Source organism: Doryrhamphus excisus, chromosome 8 (genome assembly GCF_030265055.1).
Source record: "Doryrhamphus excisus isolate RoL2022-K1 chromosome 8, RoL_Dexc_1.0, whole genome shotgun sequence".
In the NCBI taxonomy this organism is placed as follows: Eukaryota; Metazoa; Chordata; class Actinopteri; order Syngnathiformes; family Syngnathidae; genus Doryrhamphus; species Doryrhamphus excisus.
Window position 1 is genome coordinate 5,999,827 of NC_080473.1, and position 21,137 is coordinate 6,020,963.

Consider the following 21,137-nt stretch of genomic DNA (forward strand, 5'->3'; position numbering starts at 1 on the left):
ATTAATATTGTTGATAAAAACCTACTTTTTTAATTTTAATTATGATGTAGAATGCATGAGACAGTCTCACTGACCCATGGTAATTTAATAATCATACGTAACGGCAACATACTGTACATCTACGTACACTCATCTCTAGACACTGTGCCATAAATGATTCCTTACAGGCATGGTGATAGGGCGCTCCTCAGGCTGTTGGGAGTAACAGTACTTCCCTTTAGGACAAGGCACACACTCACTGACATCACGTAAAGCAGGATATTCACTGTAAGTACCATTCGGGCAGGGAACAGGGTTGGGATCCTGCAGGGAAACACGCTGAGAGGTCACAGGGTGGTGTCCACAGTATGTAGCATTATCTAACTCACAATGCCTCCCCCCGGGCAGTAGAAGCCACGAGGACAGAGGGTGGCTGAGCGACGAGGGTCTCGAGCCGAGCCCTGCGAGCAGAGAAAACCTGGGGGGCACACCATGACGCTGAGCATGGCTTCCTCACTCGTGGTCTCGTTACTGCAGAAGTGGCCCGGCAAGCATGGGGAACATTCTGCTGAGCCTTCGTCCTACACAGTTTAGAGAATAAGACGCATGGATTTATCAGCCAGTATGGGGGAGGAATCACGACAAGATGCAAAAAATAAGTTGGGAAAGAACTTAATGGAGGATGAAGGAATGTATTCAACACCTTGAGCAAAAAGACGAACTATGGAACAACTAAATGCTGCTCTCCCCTGACATCTACAGATAGGTGACTAATATAATATGTATCACTGTGGGAGGAAGATCTAAAAATAAGTCGTGGATGAGACTACAAACATCTGCTGTCTCAGTCAACCAGTCACAATAGATGGACTTACAGAGTAGCTTCCGGCTCCACATGCTCTTGGGTTAACAGTGCTTGAGTGGGCACAAAAATAGCCCGCCGGGCAATCGAAGCAGTCCTCCAGTCGCTGACCTCCTTTCAGATGGCGAAACGTTGAGCTAGACAAAACGGGGATGTGTAAATACAGAGCAAGTACCCTGTGTCTGCTACTTAATCGGTGCTTACGGCGGGCAGGGGGCAGGTTTGGAGGTGCCTTCCGGACAGAATGAGCCTTCAGGGCAGGCTAGGCAGTCTTCTTTCTGCCTGTTGCCCATGTGGAGGCTGTACATGCCTGTTGGGCAAGGAAATTGGGTGCCATATGCCGTCCCTGAGGATGCGGCATTGACATGAAGTTATATGCACTTGAATGACTCATGAATTTACTTTCCAGGAGAAAAAAAACTATTGATTTGAATCCCTCAGTCGCTAGCGGTTCAGGACGGAATGTTTAAAGTTCCTACAAGTTCCACGTCTGTGTGTACCTTCAGGACAGTAGTGTCCAGAGCTGCATCGTCCAGAAGGCGATCCCGACCCGACCAGGCAGTACCAGCCCTGCGGGCACGGCTGGCATTCACTTTCACTTTCTAATCCGCTTTGACCGCTCCAAGTCCCCTCGGGACATTTGTACTGGGTGGGGAATTTGGTACCAGGTGGACAATAATGTCCTGCAGAACAGGAGAGGGGGGCTCTCTGGACACCACCTGTTCCTGAGAACCGCCAGAATGGGTTTTATTTATTATTTGGTTATTTGAACTACGTTATGAGCACAAAAAAATATATGAAAATGTAATATGTATGGAAACCTCGAAGACAGGCATATCTGGCCGGGCACTGCTGACACTGTGAACGATCTGTGAGGTCCGTGCGGTTGCTCAGTGTCCCTGGTGGACATGCATTGATCTGAGCATTGGGTTTAGAAGAACCAGGTGGACACACAAATCTATATCAGGTGGACACACAAATCTATATTGTTTACAAGAATACATGCAATGAAGACTTACACATAATACACTTAAGTTGTAACAGTCAAATGTCAGTCAAACTTGTCTTCGTGTCTCCTCACCCTTGCATGCAGTCCACATCCGGAGCTCTCAGAGCAACCTGAGTGCAGGCTTTCCCCGCATGGCATTCTCTGCAGTCGGCTGACTCGGCCTGACCCTCCAAGGGGTTGAAGGAGCCCGGTGGACACGGCACGGGGTCGCTTGTCCCCTCAAGACAATAGAATCCAGCGGGGCATTTGAGACAGTCCCTCAAACCTGGTGCAAAGATGTTGTTGTCATACATGATAAACATACACGCATGAGTTCCATACAAACAGCTGAACGGTGCAACCAACATTTTAAAACGCATGCAGAGGTAGTTTATCATACATAAGTTTAACTCCAAGCATTTTTTTTCGAAATAGCATGTCCCTGTCTGCCCTCTTTATGTCCGTCTGATGCAATTCATCATCTTTACCTTGTGATTCATCGCATATAGAAACTGCTTTCCTTTTTTATGGAATGACAGCCATTTTAAAGAACGTTGAATGACTGAATATGCCTAAAGGTGCTTCATTATGGGTTTGTATAGAAGAGCACAAAAACCAACTTATGGCTCCCTGGTTAGGGGTGAAGGTGCCGGGAGGACAGGTGACTTCCTCCAGTGTGCCGGCAGGACAGAACCTTCCTCGAGCACAAGGCAAGCCAGGAGATGAAGAGCCTATCAAGAGCAGACAGCATCCCGCTGGAGCGTTTTAAGCAGAACATTTTGTCTTGGGAGTGTTTTGTAATCACACTCCTGTGTTTGCGTATGTATTTCTTCTGCCATGTAGGTCAGTATTCTTGCTGAAATGTACCTGCGGGACAAAACCGTCCTTCGCTGCATCTTTTGCAAGCTGCCCTACTTGTCTGCCCCAGTTGTTCTCCGGCTGTACCAGCTGGACAAGGTGACCCGTGGGGGGTCGTGGTGCCCTCTTCACAGTAGTAGCCTGGTGCGCACAGCAACTGGGTGCTGCTACCTTCCAGACAGTAAAACCCTAGAGAAAAGTATATGAGGATAGGACAAGTACACTTTTACCATCATAGAATGTAGTATCTGACAAAACTAAGTAAGTAAGCAGTTTTTATTACTGGTAAATTTTATCTTTTCAGGGGACTATACTGCAATTGTGAGTGTTGGGCGTTAATTGGTTTTCATTTTTATCCACTACTCCGTTTGATAATTAGCTTAACCCCTGAGGTACCCCACTTTGGAAACTTAATGTCTAAATGAACATAAAGACTAAGAAAACTAATATGTGGATATTCTCATCACTCATTTCCTGCAGAAGTACAATTTGCAGCTACACTCAAAACATGAAAATTAAATTACTTGGCGCCTTTGAACGCAGCCCCACATCGCTTATACTGTAATAACAAGTTTAACATGTGATTTTAATGTTCTGCAAGTATTCAAGAGACTTGTGAAAAGCAAATGCACTTAACTTAACTTGATTTAAAATTTCAGCTCATTTAGACCTGTTAATGCATAAAAATACATATAATCCTGTCCAGTTATGTGTGTTCCTGTTCATAAAATACAGCAAATATGGGCATATTTTGGTGATTAATCATGATTAATTAAAATGAAACATTTTATTAGTTTCCTTTAAAAATAAATAATTATTTGACAGCCCTAATAATAATAATACAATAAAAATGATAAATTCATTTGAGTTGATACAATCCTATCAGTGCACTACCTGCAGGACACACTGTGCAGTCCGTCAGACCTTCTTTAGGACCATAAGTCCCTGCAGGACAAGGTATAGCTACACCTCCTTCACAGTAATGACCTGTGTTGGAAATATACATACATGTGCATATTAACATGACCATTCCAGTAGAAATGAATGCTAGGCCTCCAATACTATGAGCACTAACCTACTGGACACGCAATACAGGCTGAATCCTCCCTCGTGTGTTTGTACGTGCCTGGTCCACATGCAATGGGTTGACTTGACCTCCACCGGGGCGCTGCCCCACACAGTAAGGAGGTGTCATTGCACCTTTGGCATGAAGTCTGCCCCGGTGTGGAGTACCAGCCGGGTGGACAAGTGAGCGGTTGGGACGTACCACTTTCTGGACAGTAATTCCCTGTGGTAGTGAGAGGGTCGTTTAGCAGTGCTAAATGATGTACTTGGCTGACAATGTGCTCATTGTTCCCTAACCTGCAGGACATTGAAGGCAGTGGATAGTGCACACACTGGAATAGAAGCCTGGAGGACAGACATTGCATTCAGTGTGATCTGAGTTCGGCTCTTCGCCAGGCCCACACTGTGAAGCATGAAGATACAGTCAGGAAGCAGGAAGTGAATAAGATGTAGGATTAGATAAAGTCAAGTTTTTCCACCAGTGACGTGCGGTGAGGTTCATGTGCCAACTCTTTTGGAGGTTGTTTTTTTTTTATCTTGATACATTAAGATGATAACCGAAAAATTTACTATGGTTAAAAAAATGTCAGGGCTTGCACATTAAGATGACAAGATGAGAATGCCCTGTATTTGATCAGGAAAAGTGGCAAAAAAGAAAATGTAAAAAAATACATTAATAATACAGTTCAATCGAAAAATTGTAATATTGATTTTATTATATTTTTCTTTTTTTTTCCTCACTATGACAAGTGACCTCAACTGCTTCCCCTGACTGCAAGTCACTGGTTTCCACGTTACCTTGTGTGCAAACCCAAAGGTGCATATAGAATCCATAGGACACGGTAGACAGTGAAGGACCCCTTCTGGTGAATGCCGCCCAGGCGGGCATAATAAGAGACTCCCGTCCATTGGAAAGCAGGAGAAACCCGCTGGGCACAGCCTGCAGTCCACTCGGTCGTCAGAGCCTATCAGCCCTGGAAAACAAAGCTGCAGAACAAGAGAAAGTGTATACATATATTATTGGAATCATAATTATTAGTACAACATTTGCTAATTTTTGGTCATACAATTATTTAATTTTTTTTTTCTCCACAGAAATCCCATCTCATTCTGCATAGGACAGTCATTATTTATCACAAGTAATTCATACTAGATCACATGATCACCAGTATGACACAAACTAAAGTAGATGGACGCATTATTCAGCTCAAATATTAAAAGTGTTTGACTTGTTTTACCTTACAGTCACTGATCCTGCCTTTCCCCGCATATGGATTGAATGTTCCTGATGGGCATCTCTGAGCCGCAGATACATTCCCAGGACAACTGCAAGGCATAAACACACCCACTCTATACCGTAGGATATCGTTTTTATAGAGCGGCGCATAGTGGTTGATGGCTTACAAATGACCAGGGGGGCACTCCAAACAAAGCTGGTGGGAGACGTACGTTCCCTCCGGGCACTGATCACGGTCGATCACATCACTGATAGATGAGGCTGTGCTTGCTTCAGTTGATTCTTGAAAATGTTTGTGAGGTATTACTCACAACAGTTAGTACACGCCTCCCATTTCAGCAATCACTTTATTATATCTTCTCAGGACACAATATAGACTTTAGAATAGTCAGTGTGCAGCTTGCATAGCAGTATAGAGTGCCTTAATCCTTTTGGGCATGAAATTCACCATGAGCTTCCTAAAAGGCCGTTACTGGAATCCTCACTGATGACATCCCTGGTGGAGATGGTGGATGCTAGACACTATGGGTCTAGCATCCACCTTCCTTCCCCTTGAGGGTGCCCAGCAGTGGGTCCAGGTCTGTCGGAGACATACTTGGCCACTCGATCACCTTCAGCTACCTCATCAAGACAGTTGTCCACTTGGAGGTATGTTTACGTTCCTTATCATTTGGTGGTGGAGGGAACAAGGATGGAACCACCAACCTTCCGGTTTCTAGACGACCCCTCTACCTCCTGAGAAGCTACACACTGACTACTCTAAAGTACTATTACCATCTAAAAGTAAAATACGAGTGGTGTACTCATACTAGTGAGTTGGTAAAAAAAAAGTGATAACAGAGTTCCTACCTGAAGTGAGTCCAAGTTGGGTCCAAAGCAGAAAAAACAGCAAATCTGAAAAAAACAACACATGCATTGTCACCAAAGTTTGCAATCTACCAACCACAGTCGCCGTTATCGGCCATGTTCATTCGCAGAAGACTGCCTGAGCCTGCGTGGCTGTTTAATGTATGAAAGTGACAAGCACTCAGTCGTTTGAAAGTGAAACAAGAACACGAAATGCTATTCCCCAAGGGTCGCTGAAAGTTGATAATGGTGTTCGGTGATGGTGTGTAACGGGATCCTGCCCCTTCATAATGCATGAGTATGCGCTAAAGAGAATCTGCTAATTATTCATGTTGCCTGTGCAATTCATTTGGTGGCTATAATGGTCGAGGAAAATAGAGCAGAGGATGAGGCTGGGATTCTGAAAGTGTTGAAATGACATTGTGTGACTGCATGATTAACATCAAACACATCCTGTTGTTTTGACTTTTGAGGGGCAGCCGCTCATCTCCAGACATGCAAACCTGCATCTGTTGCATCATTTATTTAGTATGTCAAAAATGTTCATTAAAAAAATGAGTACAGTTTCATTGTGCCTAAAAATATCAATAAGTGGGTTTACTGTCTCGTCTGCACATCATCTTTGAGGATGCACAGTGTCAACCGAATCTTCGTTTCCAAAAATAGCAGCAGGTGCAGCAAATGGAAAATTTGGGGCTCAATTTGGCAGTTGTACACCACTTCCTGTATGGGCTTGTCAGTATATCACTATACTGACATAAAGAAACGCAACATAACCTAACAGGATACATGGGCAAGACGATGCTGATGCGATTTTATTTAATGCTGCTTTGTTTGTGGATGAACAAAGGTACCATAAGCTGAATGCTATTTCCAGAATCAACTGCATTCATTTAAGTCATGTTGTTGTTTTCACTTTGCAGATTGCATGAGCAGCTTGGACCCTCAGATACCCTCTGAGACGCATGTTGTTGCGTTGGGGGACGCCATCACACTGAACTGTTCGTACAATTGCGCCACTGGGTTTGTTCGGGGATGCTGGAGGAAAGCGCCCGTCTCCTTCGACTGCTTTGGAGAAAAACTTAACGACAAAGACGGCTTTTGCACGGTAAAACTTCATCTGGTCAACGTTTCCGCTGAAGATCTCAAGTACACCTACTACTGCGACACGGAGGCAACAGATCAGACTGAACTTCAACAGAAAAAAGAGCTTGTTGTGCATCTAAAAGGTACAACATATTGTGTACTGTTTTATGCAGTATTTTGTGTAAAATACTGCAAAGTAGTGAGCATTGTAGGTGTGATTCAGAGAAAAGTGTGTTTTTTCCAGCTCAGACAATTGTCAAAACCTGGACAGAAACCCCAACTACTGAAACAGGTAAATATGTCATTTCCATATGCTAATTTACATGTCACATTGCTTTAACATGCAATGGACCGATGGACTTCATGAACCTCTTGCATATGTTTTCAACTTTTTAAGGGGACTTTACAGAAATCCAAGTTTTGGCGACCTTTTCCCTGGCGGTGGCGCTGGCGCTGGTTGCACTGGTTGTTTATATGTATGTCAACCACAAGAGATGCAGGGAGAATGGTAAAGGTGACGATTGGACTTGTGTACTGTAGGAAAAAACTAAAATAGTTAATCACTGTGAGATGTACTTGGATAATAATGGCTGTTTATTTTCCGAGGATAGGAAATCTATACTGCTATAAATACTCGATATCCAAGTTACATTTCTAGTGTATTGTCTCTTGCGAGACAGCGATACCTCGGTTTTCGTTATTAACTTGTTCCAAAAGGTCAAACAAAACTCGACCTTCCTGTAGGAAAGAATGTAAATTACGATACAGTTGTCCCTTGCCACATCGCAGTTGCAATTTTGCAGCTTCGCTCTATCACAGTTTTTCAAGTATATATTACTTAATAAATATGTCCTGTTACAACTTGAACATATACTATATGCACCTTTAAGCAAATTGTACCTATTTTTGCCTAGATTTAGCATTTTCAAGCATAAAAGCGGCTGATGAGCTAACATACAAATTAAAGTAAGTAAGTAAAACTTGACGTTCTTTTACATTTACGGCGATACACATTTTTATATTTGTCTTCAATGGCTTATTTTCTCATTGATACTGCAGTATACTGGGTAACATATTAGGGTGACTGTATGGACGTTATCTCGTGTCAAGGGCGATCTAATAAGGAAAATAAAAATGTCAACATAATAAAATCATATTTAGAATATGATAAACAGGTTTTCTATTCCATAAATATGAAACATATTCCACTTATAAAAAAGAAATCCTACATCTAAATTAAAAAAAATAAATCCTGGAACCAATTAAGTGATAAATGAGGGATTACCATACTAAAATTGCTTGTTGAAATGTGAGAAACACAGTTTATTATTTATTTATAATTTGTAATCATTTTTTGACATACCTTCCAGAGGATGGTGCTGCGTACAGCTCAAGGTTGGTATTTTTTTTCATTTAATTTTTCCTTGCATATTTTTATAATTATCATACATTTGTTGACTTCACCTTAGCTCACCACCGCATTCCTGCGTTGTCGTCTCACCGCTGAATGGTAAAGTGTGCTCTAGCCGTCCATAAAAAAAGGAATGCTACCTTTACATAATTCTTTATATCTATCCCCCTGATGCAGAGTACTCACAAAACCAACGTCTGACTTTGAGGGGTTCTAACCCAGGTGGAACAGCCGTATCATCACTTTTCAGCTTTTTTCTTGTTGTTGAAATGATGATAATAATGAATTACGACTGATTCCTCAGATTCGGACAACGAGAGTCAAACTGAGGTTCCGTATGCTGACATAATCATTACCGTCAGAGGAGTCAGTACACCGGAGCTCTCTCAGATCAGCTACTTGACAACAGAAGAGCCACAGCAGGTCAGGCACCATATCCATGTGTAGCATGCAAAGCTAATCGATCAGTTGTTAAACGTCTTTCATGAGAACAACCTGCCTTTTTCATGCACAGTTAAAATAGAGCGAGTGCAACATGAGCTTACTGCACAGTGTGGTTCCATTCTGCTGTATTTCAGTGGCGAGGATGCGGACCCAGGGGTCACTGGCAGGCCTCGTGCTCAGCTGACAGGCTTCACCTGCCGCAGCCCAGAGAGGTCAGCCGCAAGATGAGCACAAATTCCGAGTACGCAGTCATCAAGTATGCCTGACCTGCTGGAAGAGGGACAAGAACATGAGCTCAGTGCATTCTGGACAGTCAACTTAATAGACTGTTTATGCAGTAATTAAATAAATAAATGAAATGAAAGATCTGGGTTCTACCCGTGCATGCGTGTGTGTGGGTTTCCTCTGGATACTCCCGCTTCCTCCCACTTTCCTAAAATATGCATGCTATGTTCATTGGCCACTCTGAATTGTGCGTATTATGGATGTGAATGTGAATGGTTGTTTGTCTTTATGTGCCCTGCGGTTGACTGGCGACCAGTCCAGAGTGGACCCCGCCTCTCGTCCAAGGTCAGCTGGGCGTGGTGAGGATAAGCGTCATACAAGATGAATGGACATAAATGAATGCATCAATAATACCTGGCAGAAACATTATTTTCTTCTATAAACGCCAGTGGTGGCCACCCTCGGCCACCCCACTGGCCAGCTAGACAATTCAAGTATCAACTTATTGCGCAATACTTTCCATTTTTTTCACTTCACATACTGAAATGCTAAATACAAGCATTTTTTAAACTAACAGCGAAAATATTTGGTACAACGTTACAGTCCAAAATAAGGCAGTATGGATGTGATTAAATGTGCGTTTATTTAACTGATGTTTGAGTCTCGTCGTTGTCCGTAGCTACAGCCGTTGCCTAGAAACGTTTGTCAACATTAGCTGACTGCTAGCTAAAACGTTCAACATTCAAGGTAGGTTAGGTAGGTAGGTACTTCTAAGTCGCCAAACTCGCTCTACATCAACATATGTCATTAATTGTAAGCATGGGGTGTTTACAATAGAGAAACAGGCATTCCACCTACATTACAGGAACTTACCGAGTCACTAATGCTAGCCGGTTAGTATCAGAGGCCAGTTAGCTAGTTAGCTAACGTTCTGAATTTCTGTTAGTTGTCACCATGTCGGTGCCGTTCGGTGACGCGCACCTGAGAATTCCGCGGGGATTTGGTGCCATCCTAGAATGCCTGGCCCGGGAAATTCTACGGGACCAGCCTGGAGACATTCCCAAATATGCTGCCCTCTACTTCAAAAACCTCCTCAAGCAACGAGAAGGTGAAACAGCAAGCTTGGAATGTGTGCTTATTTGCTGCATCAACACAATTGACGGACTTACCTGTTGGTATGGCTCGCTTGCAGAAAGTGGCGTGGACCCATCTGAGTGGGCTGGCAGCCTGGAAGATAGATATGAGTTTAACCGTGCATTTCAGGTCAGTGAACGCCCCATGTTCTTCGACAAGTTATTTACCTGCTTGTGTTTTTGCATCTACAGACTATTTCTGAGCAAGAGCCTGCGACAGAAGTTCCCATATCTAAGTGAGTTGGCTTTTTTAAAACTGTATCTGCACCAAGTGACGAATACGAGCTAGATGAATGGAATATTGCTTGTGTTTCAAATTTTGGGGGTAATAAGGGAAAATTTCGGGGGTAATAAGAGATAATTTTGGGTGTAATAAGGGATAATTTGGGGGAAATGTTTTAAATGTAATTCTGCCTTTTCATGTTAAACAGGAAGCTGCTTTGTGTTGTTCTTTTTTCAAAGAAGTATATATTCTTGAACAAATCGTTCAAAAAAACATTTTCCCAAAAAGTGTCCCTTATTACCCAGCTGTCCCTTATAACCCTGTTTTATGGTACGGTGGTTTGTACAGATAATTAAAGAACAACAATTCTAAAATCTGAAATTAAAATGTATAAATAAAACAATGAAATGATAGAACAGAGCTGGGGTTTTGAACAGTCATGTTCAATAATGGCTGTTTCTTAGTATTTTTCAAAGGTATTATCCAATATTATGGTAGTAATGCTTTGTGGCGGTATTTCATGTGCACATGCACAATTTACACTCTATATGTGTAAGACATTTGTGTTTTGTGTCTTTGTTTTTTTAGAGATAAACCGCCTGACTCTTCAGCAGAGGATCAGTCAACACATACTGCTGAGGCCACACAAGTCTCAGCGCCGGCTTCTGATCAAGTTGATCTGACGGACAATGCTAAAAACGATGCTGTACCTCCATCTGAGCCCACTGATACAGGAGGAGAGACACAAGCTGGAGCATCAGAGGAAAAAGGGAATGCTGAAGCTGAAGAACCAGGAGAGGCTTTGGTGCAGTCTGATCTTGTTGGGGCGGACACTGACGTGGACGCTGAGACGGAAGCTGAGACTGAAGCTGAGACTGAAGCTGAGACGGAAGCTGAGACTGAAGCTGAGACAGAAGCTGAGACAGAAGCTGAGACGGAAGCTGAGACAGACGCTGAGGTGGAGGCAGATGTGGATGCTGAGACTGATACTAAGGTGAACGCTGAAGTAGGTGGTGAGGTGGATGCTGAAACTGAGGCTGAAGTGGATGCTAACGCGGACGCTGAGGCCGGAGCTGACGTAGAAGCTCATGTAGAAGCTGAGGCGGAAGCTGAGGCGGAAGCTGAGACGGAAGCTGAGGCGGAAGCTGAGGCGGAAGCTGAGGCGGAAGCTGAGGCGGAAACTGAGATGAAAGCTGAGGCTGAAGCTGAAACTGAGGCGGAAGCTGAGGCTGAAACTGAGGCTGAGGCTGAGGTAAAAGCTGAGATGGAAGCTGAGGTAGAAGCTTCAGAGCAGGAAAGACCAGAGGCAACCGCAGAGGAAGTCCAGGCTGATGATGGTAAAGAAGATGAGGTTGATAATTCACAGGCCGTTGATGAGGAGAACCCGCAAATCCAGTCTGAAGAAACCGAAGGAATCCAAGTTCAAAGCGAAACCCTCGATGAGGAGCAAGAAGCTGGAGATCAGGATGGAGGGACAACTGAAGAGGGCGGAGCAGGTTTGGAGGCCGCTAACGAGGAAGAGGAAGGCAATGTGGACAGCAGCAAAGGTTTGGTTGAGGTTGACTTTGAGGAGATCCCAGAGGCTCAGCAAAGTGATGACATGGAGCAGAAGCCAGAAGAAGACAAAGGTCCAGAAGAGGTTACAGAGATGGGGGGTCCTGAAGAGCAAGGCAACGATGAGCCTGGATTAGAGGGAGAGCAAGATGACCAGAACAAAGAGGAAACGAAAGGTACAATGGTGGCTTTGAAGAACTGGTGGTGATGATGAAAAAATAGATAAGGTGCATGACGAACACCTCCACTGTCATTCCAGACGAGGCGGTTGCTGAGCACCCAGAGGAGGCGGGGCCAGAGGATGCGACAGAAGCTGATGATCAACAAGGGGATTAGGTATTGTGTAATACAAGTTTCACACTAACAGCTCAGGGGCCAGTGTTACCCACAGGACTACAATCTATTTGCGGTGGTGGTGGGTTGGGGGGGGATTCATTTTCGGCAAACTTGCATAATAATCATGATGTATTTTCAAAAGGTGAGTAAAAATCATGAGGGGCAAAGCTATGTTGACAACACTGATCCCTCCTGCTACGTTTTCTTATTCTCCATCCAACCAGGTGTGTACTATAATGTGGTTATGAGCGTGGGCGAACACATGTATACATCTATTTGTGGTGAATTTATATTAAAAAATGTAAACTCTGGTAGGACAGTCAACATTTTAAAGTGTGCGTGGCAGTAGCTGGATGCTGACCACTCATGCAAAATAAAATCTACATCAGGAGGTTGCCTCCAGCCACAGCTGTGAAAGTTTTTCTTTACGTGACGCTTATTAGAGATGCCATCGGTTATTTACTTTTGTATATCACACCCTCCATAGTAACTATAGCAACTATAGTAGAATGAGGCGTGTTTACTATTTGTTAATACATTGACTTTTATCTCCTCAAAGACATATACTGTCATATACTACATTACTCACTGTCTCATTTTTTACATTGAAATATAAATGTTTCGTATTCCAACGTTCTACAGTACAGGTGATACGTTATGATAAAAAAGCAACATAAAACAGATCTTATGGTATCTGTGTTTAAAGGTGAGCACCAGCAGAAGGAAGATGAAGGCACAATTACTTCTTAACAACAGTCATTTATCAGTGCTTTGAGAGAGGGCTGTTTCAATAACTTGGTGCATGGGAGCCGACGGGGTAATTAAATGAGACACTCAGTTATGCATTACATTAATTACAAATAACATTTCTCCGAGGGTGGGCTAGCTGGTGTAATCAATTATGTATGCCTTTTAAATGATGTGTGATGTAACATAATAGGATTACAATAGCATTACTGGCTAGCAATTTCATCTGATGCAATAGTTATGTCTAAAGTGTGGGACATTACATGATGTAGCGACACCAACAACCTCCTGAATTTCAACGTTGTATGCCCCATGCTGTTCTCCTCTTCTCCTTCCACTTTCTCCTTTGGTTTCATCGTCTTGCGGGTCATGTGATTACAGAGTGCCAGCCTGGCTGTTGGCAGCTGCCCTGCTGGCCTCAGGACGTCCTTGATGTCCTCGTTCTCCTCTCAGGGCTGATTGCGTTCCTCCACAACATCATGGGGCATTACACGTGTGCTTTGATTTGGACAGATATGTGCTGTTGGTGGTGACCGCTCAAGAGGTCAGTGCACTCGCACTGATAATTTGTCATCTCTGTTTCTCCTTGTTTTATATTTGCAAACATTCGGTGTGTATTGACAGCAGTGATGGGTACATAAAGTTTACATACGTGAGTAACAATGGTGTGCAATTTGGCCCTCAAACATGCTGGGTTCCCTCTCATCATTGTCGGAGTCAGTCTAGTTGTCAGGTGGCTGTTCAGGCTTTATATATGGTAATTCATATTATTATGGATTTGTAGTGACTGACTGCAGAGGCAGATATTTGTTGATTTTAATGATAATCTAATGATTATACAACTTTGAGAATATACGTATACAATGATGTACAAAAGTGCTGTTTCTAATCTGTTTGCATGTTTGTCACACTTGAATGATTTGGGTCATCAAACAAATTTAAATATTAATCAATTTGTTATAAAGGGGGAGAAATCCTAACCTAACCAGTTTTTCCAGAAAAGGCCTTGATGATCCCCAAAACCTGTGGGGAAATACTAGGGATGAGCCAGATAATGCATTCTGGCGCATACGAGTATGAAACAAGAACATTTAATCATTATCCGTATTCGTGTTTAAAGAAAATGCTCATTATATATTCACTCTTCACGCTCTGTGATTGGCCAGTTGCACACAGCGACCGCCTCTCCTTAGACTGCAAGCCACTGGGCAGCTCAGTCGTGTCGTGTGTTGTCATTGACTACTATTTCAATTTGGTTGATGCAAAAAAAGGGACAACACTTTTTCACACCACTGTATATGCTAGCTTGTGTTCCAAAGCATTCCCGAGCACAGCCCATAGGTGGCGCCACAAATAGACTGTGCAGGTGACACCCAAGTGTTCAGTGAGCATCCATGTCAGCTTTAAACCACATCCGTCTGCTGTCTGTCCACATTTAAAGATGCCATTTGAGGTCCCCGACTCTGCCTTGTGCTCATAAAACCATAATTCTGTTACTTCCACATATCCTCCAGTGGATGGATTCGGCACCTCCACCGCCGCCCCCGCAGACAGAAACTTGATTGAGTCGTCTATCATCACCCAAAATTTTAGCCTGTCTGATGTGCCTGGACTGGCGTGTCTTAGAAAACGCGGACAGTGGTGGAAAGAGTTGCTGAGAAGGTTGCCATGGTAACGCTTCACTACTCAATCCTGCGTTCATGGAATTAATAGGAGATGGTGATGTTGATTGTTGCTAGGCATGACTTTAATGGCGGCGACAAGCCAGCATGTTGCGGACGCTGCTCTGTAACTGCTGCACTATTCATACCTCACAATTTCCACTTTCGATGAGCGTAAACTCAATTGAAAAGTGACTCTGATGTCTCCAAATGAGCAAAGTGAAGAAGCCATCAGAATGAGGATTAGTTAACGTGTCATGGGAGCGGAGGGAGAATGACTGCCAGAGTTGGAACTAAGATTAATGGCTGCTTTCTCCTCTCTGCCCCTGCGTCCTGTCTCTGAGGCTGGCAACGGTGTGTGGGCGGCCTCGCCAGCTGGGATCACAGGGATGGAGAAAAGCCTGCTTGCTCACGCTGCCTTTAATACATTTATAACGCCGCCCAGTGAGCGATGCTTCCGCCGGTTTTATTCTCACATTACTACAGTTGTTGGAATTGGAAGTCAGCAGATATTATACCATGTTCATTCCAGCATTGTGATGTGTTCTCTCATTTGTTGGCGTTTTTCTGCGGTTTGTGCATGATGGGCAATGTTCCCCACAGGACAGGAAAGGGTAAAACTGTGGCTCAAGAAATGGCGGCTTTATCTTGTGTTTTTAAACCTTATGAACAACAGAACATGCACACCACCGGAACTGTAGTTCTTCTAGCCATATCACTGTATAGGTTGCACAGTTCGAAGCGTGAGAAGTACAGACTTATGGGCGCCACACACGGGAGGCGACATCCCCTCGACTCGATTCATTTTCAATGGAAGCTGTGCAACGGGGCGATTATCGCATGTCACCATCCAGCCAAGCAACACGCAACATTTGTGCATGTCAAAGTTTGTGCTCACGCATGTCATGCGATGCGTGTTCAGAAATGTTCAACTTGTCATCACTGTCATCCGGACGAGGGCCAATCAGAGTTTCATTGATTGACCAACGAGCGGACATGAAGCTAATCAGCGATACTTGCTGTGTCAGATCTTCCAGAGCTATTTGATATTTCTAAAAAAAGAAGATAGAGATATTAAGAAAAATGCAGTGGCTTGGGAGCTCTTTGGCACCAGAGTAAACTTACACTACCGCTCAAAAGTTTGGGATCACTTGCAAATTTCTTTGTTTTCCAAAGAAAAACACATTTTCATGCATTTCACAAACATTTTTATCCATTTCACAAACAATTAAAATGAATCATATGATTTTCAAAGAACATTTTTGCATAGAGGCCTACTATCAACAACTGCCGGTCCTCTGCATCAATCTCCTGGTATGGCTGCTAATCCAAGTTCATCATTTTATAAGGCTAATAGATGATTAGAAAAGCCATCTAAAAATCTAAACTAAAACTAAAATCTCTTACCATGCTGTTAACTACTCCCTTCAGAGAGCAGCACAAACTGCGTTTAACAAGGACAGAAAAACGATGCACAACTGTGCAAGAGAGTGTAGTTTAAGACAAAGACGCCTCACAGGTCGTCACCTAGCAGCTGCACTAAACAAATAATAAACTTTTGAGTGGTAGTGTATCTGGTAATTGAATAATATTTAATAGTTTATCTTCAACACTAGCAATATCCGGTACTAGCAAGGCTACTTGATCAACATTGGCCACTTTTCCTCCTCAGAAGTACTTTCTGAAACACCGTGTGATACTCCCATTGTATACCTGAAATAATGGTGTGTGTTTGTGAGCCGGAGTGAAATAATAGCTCCAAATCTATCTAGCGTTCAAAATGTATTTGTGTGGGGGGGCACCATGTACGGGAAACACTGTCCAACTTAGAATTGTGGCATGGGGATGCAACACGGGTTGTGTTAAAGGTCCTCTAGCGCTAACACCGCAGGTGAGCAATCTGAAAAAAACCAAACACATGCTGCCATGTTTGTAGGAGGTCTCTATTCTTCCCTCCCTTTCCCTCTCCTCCCCTCCCTCTATGTTTTCTCTCTCTCTGCATCCCTCTGCGTGAGCGGATGTTACTGAGCATGCAATGATTGTTAGTAAGAGGCAGTGAGGCATCTGTATAAAAGCAGAGTGACTTCCAGAGAGCGGCAGTGAAGTCATACTGGGGTTAAGCTACCTGAAAAGTGAGGTCGCAGACATGGACTGCCGTAATGTGAGTATTTTCTTCATGTCCACTTTCTTAGTAGGCATACTAGTTTGCTTGAAATCTTTTTTGCTTGAATTCGATGTGGTACTTTGACACTTTACACCATATTGCATGGGATTTGTGTCACATCATGTTTTGAGAGCCAGATGTGTATCGGAATACAATAGAGCACAATTTCAGCATCCTGGCAGCTGAGTGAGCAGTCAGACACAGAGGCTAATGAATCCTGGCTGCACAGGTGGGTGGGCGCACTCCCACACTGGAGGGTGTTACACCGGAGACATGATGCAGTGGGACGACGGCCCAGCTCCCTGGCTCCGTGTGGGCTGTCTTTTTTTTGTGCAAAATGTCAATCTGCGTTTCTGTCTCCCAGCGATGCTCCGAGTGCAGAATTGGTGTTTACATAAGTTGTCGACAGCCTCGGTGCCGTCTCACTTTATTTTGTGTGTGTGACAAGACGGAATTTATTCTCACGCCTACTACATGTCTCATCTGGGATGTTGGATGCTGAGTGAGGTAGCTCCTGCAACATCTTTGCAGGGTTGTCGTTTTCATCCGAGGGTTTAGATCAGGGGTGTCCAAACTTATTCCACCGAGAGCGAGATAATTTTTGTTATATAATGATATAGTATATATTTCAAGAACAACCAACCTAATTTTCCAAAAAATTGCACCTTTATTGTGTGTTCAAAATATTCTGACTTTTTAAAAAACTACATATTTTTTCTTTAATATTTCCACTCTGTGCTCCTAAAATCTTTCCTCATAATATTATGGTTTATTCTCATAAAACTGTGATGTTTTTCTCATATTTTGACTTTATTCTTATAAAATGACAGCTGTTTTGTCAATTTCTGCATTTTTTTTTAAATTTTCAAACTGGAAATAAGAAAAAACTGCATATCGGTTTTATGATACAGGTGTTCTTTCACCCCATTTTTGCTGTTTTTTCCCATAATATTTAAACTTTCTTCTTAAATATTTTTTGTAATATTATGACTTTACTGTCTTATTAATGTCAACATTATGCTACTAAAATGACATTATTTTTCCTCATATTACAGCATTATTCTTGTAAAATTACTCCTTTTTATTGTTAGGTTACAACATTTTTCACGTACTATTTTGACATTATTCTTGTAAAATGACATGGGACAATAAATAACAGGTGCTGGCCACAAAAGACCCCTGGGCTGCACTTTGGACACCCCTGGTTCAGAGACCTACTAACTTTATCTGTACTTGTACAATGTTGAAATGTAATGTGTTCCTCAACTTTGTTCCTCAACAAAAATGTTTCCGATTGAGGCTGCATCGGTTGTTTGTGTTTTTCTGATATTTTGGCCACCTTATTTAGCGAGTTGAGGAATGCTACATGCTACAATGCTAGAAACAGAACGATGCAGTTGCAGCCTACAACAGTGTCACAGTAGTACAGTAGTAGTACAGTAGTACATTAGAGGTCATGGTGTACCTAATGATTTATGTGGTTTTATAGCCATTCCTTCGAAATTGACTCAATGGTGCCGAATATAACAAGAGAAATGGAGAAAACATGGAGGCCATGGAGGTTCCTGACCTCTTCGGCCTCTCGCTATCACAATAAAAGCACTTCACCCGTGTAACGCCACGATGCTTGCATGCATGCCGTGGTCCTCTCAGCAGGAGGAACGCAGCCGGCCCCAGGAAGAGGAGGACATCATGGACATCCCACTGGATGACCCCGAGGCTAACAGGGCGGCTGCCAAGATCCAGGCCGGCTTCCGTGGTCACATGACCCGCAAGAAGATGAAGCCAGAGGACAAAGCGGAAGCAGAGGAGGTGAGCAGCCGGGAGGTCACGGGGTCATGACTAGACAACGTCACGCTCCTGAAGAATGCATTAATGACAGCAGACAACACCATTCCAAAGCTCTACATAATTCATTCCACAATTGGAGCCCATCTTCTGAGCCACGCTATGTAGGATTAATGTAATGCATAAACAAACGACTCCTTTAATTACCCCGCAGGCTCTCCGACAAGCAACAGCTGATTGAATCCTCTCTCAAAGCGCTGATAAATGAAACTAGCTCTACTCGACATGTTGTTGTTAAATTACCAATGAGAGAATTGAAGTGTTAATGGAGCATGGAAGTCGTTACTCTCCTGAAGACAACGCAATTAATGCAGCTGGACATTTGAGATATGTTGTAGCCTGAATAAGAACAAGTGTAGGTTCAGCCACGTAAGTACACAGTGTTGACTGCACATAGATGGGTGGGGGGGGGGGGGTGACATCATTTAATTTGCATAACTGGCCATGACTGGACTTGGTGGACAAAACGTTGTCTTGGTGCTTGAGTGCGTATGAGTAAAATGGCTTTTTGGTGTGTGTTGTAACAAATGTCTGACATTGCCTGTTTTTAACCCCCTCTTAACAACAGAACAAGAAACTGGTGAAAGGTGGGGGTTTCATTTTGTGCCGTTCACGTCATGTATGTACATCTCATGTCAATTTGTGGGACAAAAGGGATGCTCTGATTGATCGGTCACTGATCGGTATGGCTCGATAACAGTGAAAAAGGACGGTATCGATATTGGCCGATTCTTTAAAATGCTGATCCCCTTCGCCGATCTCCTCCACCGATGGAGCAGCATCTTGAACAAGCATGTCTGCCATCTGTGGGACTTCTTGTCTTTGTGAGAGTGATAGAAAGGCCTCAGAAATGTCTCACCAGTGTCGGCGCTTTGCAAAGCTTTTGATGCGTGTGGCGTTTGGGGCATTTGTGAGTTTGAGGCTCGCGATGTGATCCTCCGTCAGGCAGTGGCGAAGTCCCAACTAGCAAGTGTGGGCAGAATTTTGGGACGAGTACTGCCTCAGTACGGATTTTGGAGCAGACAGTAGACAGTATTTGCACATTTAGTGCAGGAGGAACTTTTATTGTGAGCGGGTCTGCGTCGGATTCCGAATGATATGTGACGCCTGACGAGTGTGACATGGGACCAGTGAGTATGTGCGCTGCCCTTAAAATGGGCGTTGTGCACACACTGATATCGCACGGATATCGTATCTCCCCTCTGGCCACAGCTGAGGGAGTCAGCTGCATCAGCGCTTCAGAAGGCAGCGGATGCGGCTGGAGGGGCCCAGCAGAGGGAGACAAACCTGCTTTACATTCAGGTTTTCCATGAATAATGTTAGACAGGCAGGCAGTGCAAATTCTAAACATGTATCTGTGGTAGTCCAAATGTATCTGTGGCGACTCCATCGAAGAAACACTGTAGTTAGTAACTGGCTGGTTTTGAGCCTGTGAGCCAACACTAGACTTGACTAACCCACTTGTCGACTGCTTTTCCACCCTTATTTATGTATGTGTGTGTGGGGGGGGGGGGGTGTATTTATAGCTGCAGATGCATTAGACAGAGAAGAGACTTCACTGGGCCGAGCAGGATTAATGACGCTGTCAGACTGAATCCTCAGTCTCCCAATGGGGGAGACCCCCTTTTTCACGACAGGATCTGCTTTTTGAGGTTCTCACGTCACCCCCTCTCAGGGTGTCTTGAAAGATACTGCAAAGAAGCTAAGTCTTGCGTGAATATAGCGTTAAAGAGACAAAACACAGAGTTAAGTACATAGAATGGGAAAGTTCTAAGTGCATTAGTACAATGATGGGTTCACGTGTATACCACATAGGTCATCTATTACATAAGAAGTAGCATGGATAATACATGTCACGGCACACATAACATGCATGATTATTTATATGTTTGTATAATTCATACCTGATTTAAAGCCTTCTTGAATAGAGAACATGGGTCGCAGTTTGTGTTGAGAACGATGCGTAAGGTCTCAGGCTGAACAACAAGACGTGCTACAAATGTAGTGTGAAATGTCAGACAATCAGCTATGCTCAGTGCTCTTTCCGAAGTGCTCGCCAAATGCCAAACAAAGTCAAAGAAGAAGACACGTCTGACCTTTCGCCCCGCAGGAGTTATCGCTCGACTCAAGCGTTGGTACTTTTTAATTAACGCCCACAAACTTGGACAGTAAAGTATTCCGAGCAAATAACGATCTACACAGATGAAACCAAACGGCCCCTAAGCGGAGGTTACACCCCAACGTATGTGTTACCACACCCACGGGCTCCATAATTTGGAAGTAGAGTAGTTAGTCAAAACATTAAGTCGCTGTTGGTGCCTCTTTTGGGTGCTAAATGAATGCATACTCAAGCTTGAGGATAAAATTTCATATGTAACATCTTCTAAGTTGTAACTTGTAACCTGTAACGTCCCCTCAGTGACATACGGGATGTGACGCTCTTTTTCTGATTCATTGCCGACCTTAATAC

At 43.5% G+C, this 21,137-nt stretch overlaps 3 protein-coding genes across 24 annotated transcripts in view; 2 read left to right on the top strand and 1 right to left on the bottom strand.

The window, feature by feature from the left end:
* The window catches only part of si:ch211-286b4.4 (SCO-spondin), a 64,960-nt gene extending 54,659 nt beyond the window's left edge, over positions 1–10,301 (bottom strand). For 15 of the 21 annotated variants that reach the window (XR_009131416.1, XR_009131417.1, XR_009131421.1 and 12 more), the window contains exons 1-18: positions 9,875–10,034; positions 8,878–9,046; positions 5,839–5,883; positions 5,157–5,271; positions 4,991–5,078; positions 4,551–4,739; positions 4,050–4,155; positions 3,763–3,975; positions 3,582–3,674; positions 2,697–2,876; positions 2,450–2,560; positions 1,923–2,115; positions 1,663–1,799; positions 1,342–1,566; positions 1,046–1,187; positions 855–978; positions 369–560; positions 166–303 (exon numbers count right to left, since the gene is read on the bottom strand). Coding sequence is in view for 15 of the 21 variants with exons in the window: in XM_058080016.1 (XP_057935999.1) it covers positions 166–303; positions 369–560; positions 855–978; positions 1,046–1,187; positions 1,342–1,566; positions 1,663–1,799; positions 1,923–2,115; positions 2,450–2,560; positions 2,697–2,876; positions 3,582–3,674; positions 3,763–3,975; positions 4,050–4,155; positions 4,551–4,661 (1,965 nt within the window). In the remaining 6 variants the exon portion in view is untranslated. Of the gene's footprint in view, positions 1–165; positions 304–368; positions 561–854; positions 979–1,045; positions 1,188–1,341; positions 1,567–1,662; positions 1,800–1,922; positions 2,116–2,449; positions 2,561–2,696; positions 2,877–3,581; positions 3,675–3,762; positions 3,976–4,049; positions 4,156–4,550; positions 4,740–4,990; positions 5,079–5,156; positions 5,272–5,838; positions 5,884–8,877; positions 9,344–9,874; positions 10,035–10,170 lie in introns of those variants that run through there. The other 6 variants (XM_058080009.1, XM_058080015.1, XM_058080010.1 and 3 more) reach the window with 6 other exon arrangements.
* Positions 6,544–9,129, top strand: LOC131134580 (uncharacterized). Of its 2 annotated transcripts, XM_058080024.1 has the most exons (9): positions 6,544–6,685; positions 6,759–7,064; positions 7,166–7,213; positions 7,319–7,429; positions 8,292–8,316; positions 8,391–8,431; positions 8,510–8,554; positions 8,637–8,755; positions 8,911–9,129. In XM_058080024.1, the coding sequence occupies exons 1-9, from the start codon at positions 6,625–6,627 to the stop codon at positions 9,040–9,042; spliced, it is 888 nt and encodes a 295-aa protein (XP_057936007.1). In that variant the 5' UTR covers positions 6,544–6,624; the 3' UTR covers positions 9,043–9,129. The 2 variants fall into 2 exon arrangements, with proteins under 2 accessions (XP_057936007.1, XP_057936008.1); XM_058080025.1 differs by lacking the exon at positions 7,319–7,429.
* Positions 9,680–19,984, top strand: spa17 (sperm autoantigenic protein 17). Its single transcript, XM_058080513.1, has 9 exons — positions 9,680–9,757; positions 9,948–10,109; positions 10,194–10,264; positions 10,327–10,370; positions 10,946–12,087; positions 12,171–12,246; positions 16,777–16,816; positions 18,476–18,631; positions 19,880–19,984. Exons 2-9 carry the CDS (start codon positions 9,956–9,958, stop codon positions 19,982–19,984), a joined length of 1,788 nt encoding a protein of 595 aa, XP_057936496.1. The 5' UTR covers positions 9,680–9,757; positions 9,948–9,955.
* The last annotated feature ends 1,153 nt before the right edge of the window (positions 19,985–21,137 follow it).

What these genes read in the sequence shown, in the direction of transcription:
- LOC131134580 (XM_058080024.1), top strand. Translation starts at nt 6,625, where the DNA reads ATGGGCAAGACGATGCTGATGCGATTTTATTTAATGCTGCTTTGTTTG. An exon ending in TTGTTTGTGGATGAACAAAG is followed by an intron (nt 6,686 to 6,758) that starts GTACCATAAGCT and finishes TTCACTTTGCAG; the next exon opens with ATTGCATGAGCAGCTTGGAC. An exon ending in TGTCGTCTCACCGCTGAATG is followed by an intron (nt 8,432 to 8,509) that starts GTAAAGTGTGCT and finishes CCCCTGATGCAG; the next exon opens with AGTACTCACAAAACCAACGT.
- spa17 (XM_058080513.1), top strand. Translation starts at nt 9,956, where the DNA reads ATGTCGGTGCCGTTCGGTGACGCGCACCTGAGAATTCCGCGGGGATTT. An exon ending in GATGATCAACAAGGGGATTA is followed by an intron (nt 12,247 to 16,776) that starts GGTATTGTGTAA and finishes ACTGGGGTTAAG; the next exon opens with CTACCTGAAAAGTGAGGTCG. An exon ending in ACAAAGCGGAAGCAGAGGAG is followed by an intron (nt 18,632 to 19,879) that starts GTGAGCAGCCGG and finishes CTCTGGCCACAG; the next exon opens with CTGAGGGAGTCAGCTGCATC.